The 7,606-nt window shown below is 45.0% G+C and overlaps 1 protein-coding gene across 3 annotated transcripts in view; it reads left to right on the top strand.

Moving 5' to 3' along the window:
• Positions 1-6,380: 6,380 nt before the first annotated feature.
• LOC147019001 (chemokine-like protein TAFA-2) overlaps positions 6,381-7,606 on the top strand; it is a 524,810-nt gene continuing 523,584 nt past the window's right edge. Inside the window, exon 1 of one of the 3 annotated variants that reach the window (XR_015062607.1) lies at positions 6,381-6,624. Coding sequence is in view for 2 of the 3 variants with exons in the window: in XM_085899143.1 (XP_085755269.1) it covers positions 6,569-6,624 (56 nt within the window). In the remaining variant the exon portion in view is untranslated. Of the gene's footprint in view, positions 6,662-7,606 lie in introns of all 3 variants that reach the window. The other 2 variants (XM_085899144.1, XM_085899143.1) reach the window with 2 other exon arrangements.

Genomic DNA, 7,606 nt, shown 5'->3' with positions numbered 1-7,606 from the left:
CCGGGTGGTGACACCTACTAAAGGTCTGGTTGCTCTGATGGTTACCAGACTCAAGGAGTTGTTGTGGCTGTGTCCAATAAGTTGATTCCAATGATAATTGAGGTAACACCAGTCAACGAGCATATTATGAGATGAAGGATTCATCACTCCTTGGGTCTCGTTTCCCTGGTCTCTGTTTATGCTCCGAAGCGAGTGATCTCACCGTGAAGGATCCATTCTATGCCGTGCTAGAGCCTGTGGTTAATCAGTGCCCCAGATGATATACTCTTCTTGAGTTGGGGGATTTCAATGCATCAATTGGCTCTGATAGGGATGGTTATGAGACATGTGTGGGTCCCCATGGGTCTGGAACTGTGAACCAGAATAGCACGAAGTTCCTTGACTTTGCAAGAATTCATGGACTTAGGGTGGCCGGTTCATGGTTTCAGCACCCACAAGCTCATCGATGGACATGGTATTCCAACGCCGGTGGTATGGCAAAGGAGATTGACCATGTGCTCATTGATGGTCGCTGAAGGGTGATCCAGAACTGCAGAGACAACCGGAGTGCTCAGTTCCTCAATACTGACCACAGGCTTGTGGTGGCAACTCTGAAGCTGCAGCTTAAACCAGGGAGAATGGTACCATCCCAGCCGAGCCTGGATGTTGGCAAGCGTAAGGATGAGAGGGTAGCTGAGTAGTTTGCAAACAGGCTGAGTGTGGATTTTGGGGGTCTGGGTGCTTTGGGAAATCCTGAAAAGTTGTGGAGTGCCTTTAAGACCGCCATCATTGTTGTTTCTTGTGGATGTCTTGGAATTCACTGAAGGGCAAAGAAGTATTCTGTCTCTCAAGGACACTTGATACTATTGACCAGAGTCGTAGGGCCAGGCTTAATGGCTGAGCTGAACTTTTCAGTGAGTTGTGTTATAAAACTCTATTTGTGCTGATTGTGGACAAGGATGCCTCTGTGTGAAGGATCTGTGAGGAGGTAGAATATCACCTGTGGACGAGTGATTCTCGTCCCGCTTACAAGGGAATTTGCGCATTGCATTCCTCCAACCCCATCCCTCAGGGTACTGCAGTTAGAGTGGGCCGGTCTGTTAGTGTACTGCCCGCTGGGCTGGATTTGAGCGGCTATACCAGGCTGACCAACCAGCTGTTGAGTTAGATGTCAGGGGTGTTTCTATTCCTGTTGCTGACCTTCCAATCAACTGTGATACAGCTTTATTTGAGGAAACACAGACTGTGCTGAATCAGTTGAAATGGAGTGAAGCTCCTGGGATTTGTGGCATCCATGTTGAATTTCTCAAAGTTGGTTGAAATGCTGCACTCATGTCATTGCATGCAGTTCTGTGCTCTGTATGGAGCACAGGCATCATCCCAACTGACTGGAAGAGGGGCCTTGTTTTCCCTCTCTGGAAAGGGAAGGGTGATCGCCAGGACTGCAACAACTACCAAGAGGTGACACTGCCCTCAGTGCCAGGCAAGGTCGTTTCTTCGATAATTCTTGGTTGGGTTTGCCACCATCTGCTTGAGCACCAGCTCCCAGAGCATTCAGACTGTACTCCAAAGTGGTCAATGATTGACCATATCATTCCTCTTCGGGTCCTCACCGAATGCAGACGAGTGATTTGGCAGGGGCTGCTTGCAGCCTCTGTTGATCTCTGCAAAGCATTCGATTCGGTGAATAGGGATGCTCTCTGGAGTATACTTGGTCTTGATTGGGTGCCACCAAAATTGAACAATCTGATGTCTAAACTATACTCTGGTGCTGAAAGTGCTATGAGATTTGGTAAGACCATCTCTGACTTGTTTCCAGTTGTTGCTGAAGTTCATCCAGGGTGTGTACTGGCCCCCAAACTTTTCAACATTTGTATGGACTGGAACCTAGGGAAGATGTCGGAGAGATCAAGCTGCGGTGCATCATTTGGGAATGTCAAGATCTCTGACTTTGATTTAACAGATGATGCAGTCATCTTTTACGAGACTCTAGATATCCTTTTGGGGGCCCAAGAGGTGCTGAATTGGAGTCAGAGCACCTGGGGTTATGGGTTTCCTGGGTCAAAACTATGATCCAGGCTTTCAATGATATATTAGATGCTGCTCTCTTGTCTGTGCCTGTTTGTGGTGAGGATGTTGAGGTCATGGAGAGATTCACTTATTTTGGCAGTGATATTCATGTCTCTGCTGTTAGAGATATTCATTTCTCTTCGCTGAAACTAAGGGGCCCAGCCCAAACCATGAAAAACAGCCCCAGACCATTATTCTGCCTCCACCAAAGTTTACACTATGGCACTATGCATTTGGGCAGGTAGTGTTATCCTGGCATCCGCCAAACCCAGATTCGTCCGTCGGACAATGTGTGGCTCTGCTGTCAATATATATCTGGGTCAGGCCTGGCGAGTCATGGATTCACTGGATCATGAGCTGTGGCGCTGTTGGTACTTGTGCATGAGGACGAAAGTTCGAGTCTTCAGGTTCTTGGTGCTTCCAGTCTTGCTCTATGGATGCGAGACTTGTTCTCTGACCAGGGATCTGACATGGAGACGTAATTACTTTGGCATCACGTCTCTTTGGAGAATCCTTGGCTATCGCTGGTCAGACTTTGTGTCCAATGAGCAGTTGCTGAGAGAGAATCAAATGACATTTGTTACCTGCATAGTCCATGAGCATCATCTGCAGCTGTATGGACATGTGGCTCATATTCCTGATGCTTATCCTCCTCACTAGATTCTCTCAGCGAGGGAGCCTTGTGAGTGGAGGGGGCCAATGTGCCAGGCATCTGCCTGGGGGATGACCAGATGGAGGCCCCTGGATTACTGGAGGAAATTGGACACAGCGATGCGCTGCTCTGAAGCATGCTTCCATACCTGACCTGACTTGACCATGCCCTCCCCCCATAAATCCCTCTTTGACCCCCATTTTTTAAAATATAATGCCATGAACAATATTTGGTACATTCAGGGTGATGAAGATTTTGGAAAGGTTTCATCAAAACCATATGTGTCGTTTCAGAGAAGAAGTTTCAATGATTTGTGGATGAACTGATGGACGGATGACACGCCATCCCATTCGCCATCCCTACATTCCCTAAGGTGAGCTATAAATGAAAGTGCAGCTAAAATGTGTAAAATGAGTGCAGCATAAAATGAGTGAGTGGTGTACATCAGCTAAAATGTATCAGTGAGAGAAGAAGAGTGCAGAGGGTGGGTATTCACGATAGCATGAGTTGAGAGGCAGCACTGTTCAAATACTGGAGGGAGGAGAATAAGACAGACAGAGGAAGTCAGTTCTTTATTTGAGAAAATAGAGGAACGAAGAAATGGAGGTAATTGTTCAGCTCATAGTTGAGGAGGATAACTAGGTATTGAATTTGGAAAGAATGCATGTATCTTGAGCAGGATTGGGAAAGATGAAGGGATGAGACAGCAGGAGGAGTGAGGCCAGAAATGAGCTGGTGATAGGAACAGAGTCCATCAACTTGCCTGTGGTGGGTTAGAAGCAGACCTTGGGACTTTGCTTTCTGCAGAGATATACCAATAATATGAAAAGCCTTGGACTTGATTGGCTCCAAGGGGAGCAAGATGGGATGGAGCTGCACTATCCCAGAGTGGGGACCTATACTCCATGATACTTCTGATGAGCATGATCTCAGTATAAGGTGTACTTCAGATGGAGGCCCTGTGAACTCTGACATGTGTGCGCTTCAGCAAAGCTCTATGGAGAATACCGAGGAATCAGCCAATCTTAGAGGCCAATTTATGACAGAATGATCTGGAAGCTTCTGGCCACAATGGCATTTCACAACAGTCCAAGTAATGCCAAGCTTCCTTTTCTTTTCAAGACAAGGGTGCTTGTGTGATATTATGAAGATACGTATTTCCTTACATCAGCAGAAGGATAAATTGTTAAAGTTATCCACCATAAACAATATATAAATTAAATGTAAAAATAAATATTTTGCAAATATACTGGCTTCTGTTCTGTGCTTGTCCATGTTATATACTGTGGTTTAACTCATGTAAAAGGAATTTCTGGTCACAATTGCAAGGACATATCACCATTCCTTGTGCTGAGAACAGCGAGAAGTTATTTGTGACTGCTGGGGCTACGGTACACAATTCCTTTGAGATAGTCATTTCGATCTCTCGGAGCAGACTGAGACCACCACTGTGTAAAAAAATTCTCGTTCCAAGAACTTTTCCATTGCCCCTCATAGCTTGTTTTGTTGAGAGACGAGCTTCTCCTGCACATCAATGGTCCTTTGCACACGGCTGTTTCGATATGCGAGTTATTTAGCATCCTCCTTTGTCTTTTGATTTCATATGCCATTGCATATTTTTGTGCTTGACTTTCACCTCCAATGACTGGAAGCCTAGTGTTAGCTTAGTGGTTAGCGTGGGTGGCTTGGGTTCCTTGGGTCCTCAGTTCAAGCACTGGTGCCACTGATTTAACGCCAGGTGGGGTTGATTCAGCCTGTCATCCTTCTGAGGTTAGTGAAATAAGTACCATTGTGCTGGTATAGGGGCACAGAATCAGTGATATAGTTATGGCCCAACAAAATGATAGCTACTTGGCAGCCAAGCTGCCAGATGCATGAATAAGAAAGAGAAGAAGAGGAAGCAGAACCCCAGTCCGTGACTTCCAATGGCAGGGTTTGACTCCCAAAAATTCTTGGGAAATTGAACAATTGACCTTTTTGTTTGTTGAGTCTTTTTGAAAAAAAAAATGCTGTTGCAAAATTAAAAACAAAACAAAACAAAATGCTGTTGTGAAAAAAAAAAATTGATAATCATCAGATCAAGTAATTGTCTGCTTTTTGAAATTCAAGTTAAACTTTCCTTTTGAGCAGTCTCAAACTGTTACTTAATCATTCGTATTGGTACATACAGGCAGTGGGCAAAAAAAATGGAAACACAAACGCAAAGTCGCTTAATGGGGATGGGGCATTGGGGCACCATGTGTGGCCAGCACGGCCTGGATGCACCGTGGCATGGAGTCCATCAGCATCTGCAGTTCTGCAGGAGGGTTGCGGCACCATTCTTCCACGAGAAAGTCAATCAATTCACACCTGTGTGATGGAGGTAGACAACACTGTCTCGGGGATCGTTCCCGAATATCCCATAAATGCTCGATTGGGTTCAGATCTGGTGATTGAGAAGGCCATGGCATATGGATAACATGATTGTCATGCTCATCAACCCATTGGGCAACCATACGTTCTCTGTTGATGAGGGCATTGGAGGGGTCTCCTCTTGCAGCCATACGAGGCACATAGGCCTGTGCAGCATTTTTATACATGACCCTAAGCATGCTGGGATGTTATTTGCTTCATTAAACACGTAGGCCACACCTGTGTGGAATCCGTTGCTTGGTGCCCCTCATTTACCCAGGTGTTTCCATCTTTTTTTTTTCCACTACCTGTAACTCCAAACACGTCAAAACATATCACGTTAAAATTTTGTGATCTTGTCCTTTAAAAGTCCACTCATGTCTCTTAAATCCTGAGTCTGATGTCACTGAAAAAGAAATTGCAGGCTGTTCATGTTAGTTATGAATCTTGTTCCATTTCCACTTAAGTCTCATGAAAGAGCTTGTGTTGACACAGATGAAGACTGTACTTATATTTTGGTGAGCCTTGTGAGTTTGGTTATTTCATCCATGGTGTCTCACCGAAAGCATTGTCCTTTATCATAGTGCTGTCACGTATGAAGCGGAACAGACATGTACCAGAACCTCTTGATGTTTTTGCTGTTGTTGCAGCGTTAAAAGACGCAGGGATTCAAATCTCATGAAGCAGTGTGCAGACGACGAGGCCACGGTTTGCTTGTAAGTCAACATTCAATCAGATTTGCTGTTATCACATCCGCGCAATAACAACACGTTACATATAAACATACCATGCCGAGTTAGAATCAACACCTATTGATCCATTCATATCCGGGCGTGTTCATCTCACATTAACCACAACATGGGAATCATTCTTCATTAATCAGCATCTGTAAATTTCCCCAACCATGCACCAAGGAAAGTCAATCTCAGATGATGTAAATGAGTTATGTTCATTTATAAATTTATCATCACAGTCATAGTGCTGGTGTGATCAGAATCGAGCTTCTCAGGATTATCATACATCTCGCCTATAATCCTGGTTTTGAATGGATGGCAGGAAAGCCTTGTGAGAGGGTGACAGAGAGGAAGAGAGGAAGAGACAGGCATAGAGAAGGGAGTGTGTGAGAGAAGCGAGATAGATTGGAGAAGGAACAGAAGCAGAGAGGCGAGGAGGGGATGGAGGGAAATGCAAGGTAGTGGGGAGGAGGGAAGAGCGGTGGACTGAGAAGAGGGAGGCGCTGTGAAGAGCAGCGGGCGTGGAGAAAGAGGGAGAAAGATGGGGAGGGGAGCCCTGAGAACCACCGCAAGGTGATGTTACGAGCAGTGCGAAGGATTGCAGAGGAGAGACGGGCTCGGGCATTTTATTCTCTCCTCTATATCTTTCCTCGCATCCCTTTCGCCTTTCTTCTCCACATTCCCTCTTTATCCATTTCCTGGGAATCGCTTGGGTTCAATACTTGAAGTGCTTAAGCGATCCATGAGGAGAGGGAAAAGGGTGGCAGAAGCTGTGTGGAGCTGTAACTCTACCAACAGGTGAGAGGGAGGACCAGATGAGCACGCACCTTGTGAGGTACGCACCAAGCAAGAAATTGCACGCACTATTGTTAAATGCCTCATTGAAGCATTGTCACTTCCAAAAGTGAATGGCAACTCATTTCTGCGCGGCATTGGGTTTTGGGAGGAGATCGCGATTGGGAGGAGGGGGTAGTGTTTAAGTTCATCCGTGATACAGTTGGACCATCTTGCATAAGATGCCAGAAAATGAAATATGAAGCAATATCTTGAAATATGCTGACTTTCTGAATATGTGTCTGACGATATTTGTCACCGTAAAACAATCTGTCTCGATTGCGTACATGCTGTTAAATTGTCAATATTTATACATCTTTAATTTTCACTTAATTTTCCATCCACCTCGCTCATCTGGTCCTTTGCTTGTTGACGTCTTTGTTTGTGAGTCGATGTGTTCACGCACACCGATACTAGCAACAGGCATGTGGGGCTTTTGCGAACGGTTGTGATCCACATTGTTTATCTGTTTCAAAATTAATGTTTCTCACTAATTTATTGATCAACATGATGATCTGACCTGCATTGAACTCGCATCACACAATCAAAAATTGCACAAAGACATGAAAGGACGACATTGTTTTGGATTAACGAGGCTTGTGGAAGTTCCTCTGACCATGGAGTTTCAAGGTGATACAAGAATTATTATTATTATTGTTTTTATTGTATATTTTAGTGGTGAACAGCAAAACAACACACTTGTTTGTGTGATCGCCAACGAAATTGGACACTGCATTGTGAAGCACCCCTGTCTCAGACGAACAATTCACCGACTGTCCCAGGTGCTTGCACTCAGTTATAGACATGAAAGACCCCTAAAAAAGACAGAGTACACATTTGGACCAGTACCCTAAATTCCTCTGGGTTAAATGTTAAAAACAGCTTGACCTCATCATATGAGGACCTGTCCTGATTTTTAACTTCCCTGATAGCCCCATGAGGCTTT

This window comes from Eptatretus burgeri, chromosome 10 (genome assembly GCF_056783735.1).
Source record: "Eptatretus burgeri isolate ZD-2024b chromosome 10, Ebu_testis_v1, whole genome shotgun sequence".
In the NCBI taxonomy this organism is placed as follows: domain Eukaryota; kingdom Metazoa; phylum Chordata; class Myxini; order Myxiniformes; family Myxinidae; genus Eptatretus; species Eptatretus burgeri.
This window is presented reverse-complemented; position numbering and strand designations above follow the sequence as displayed.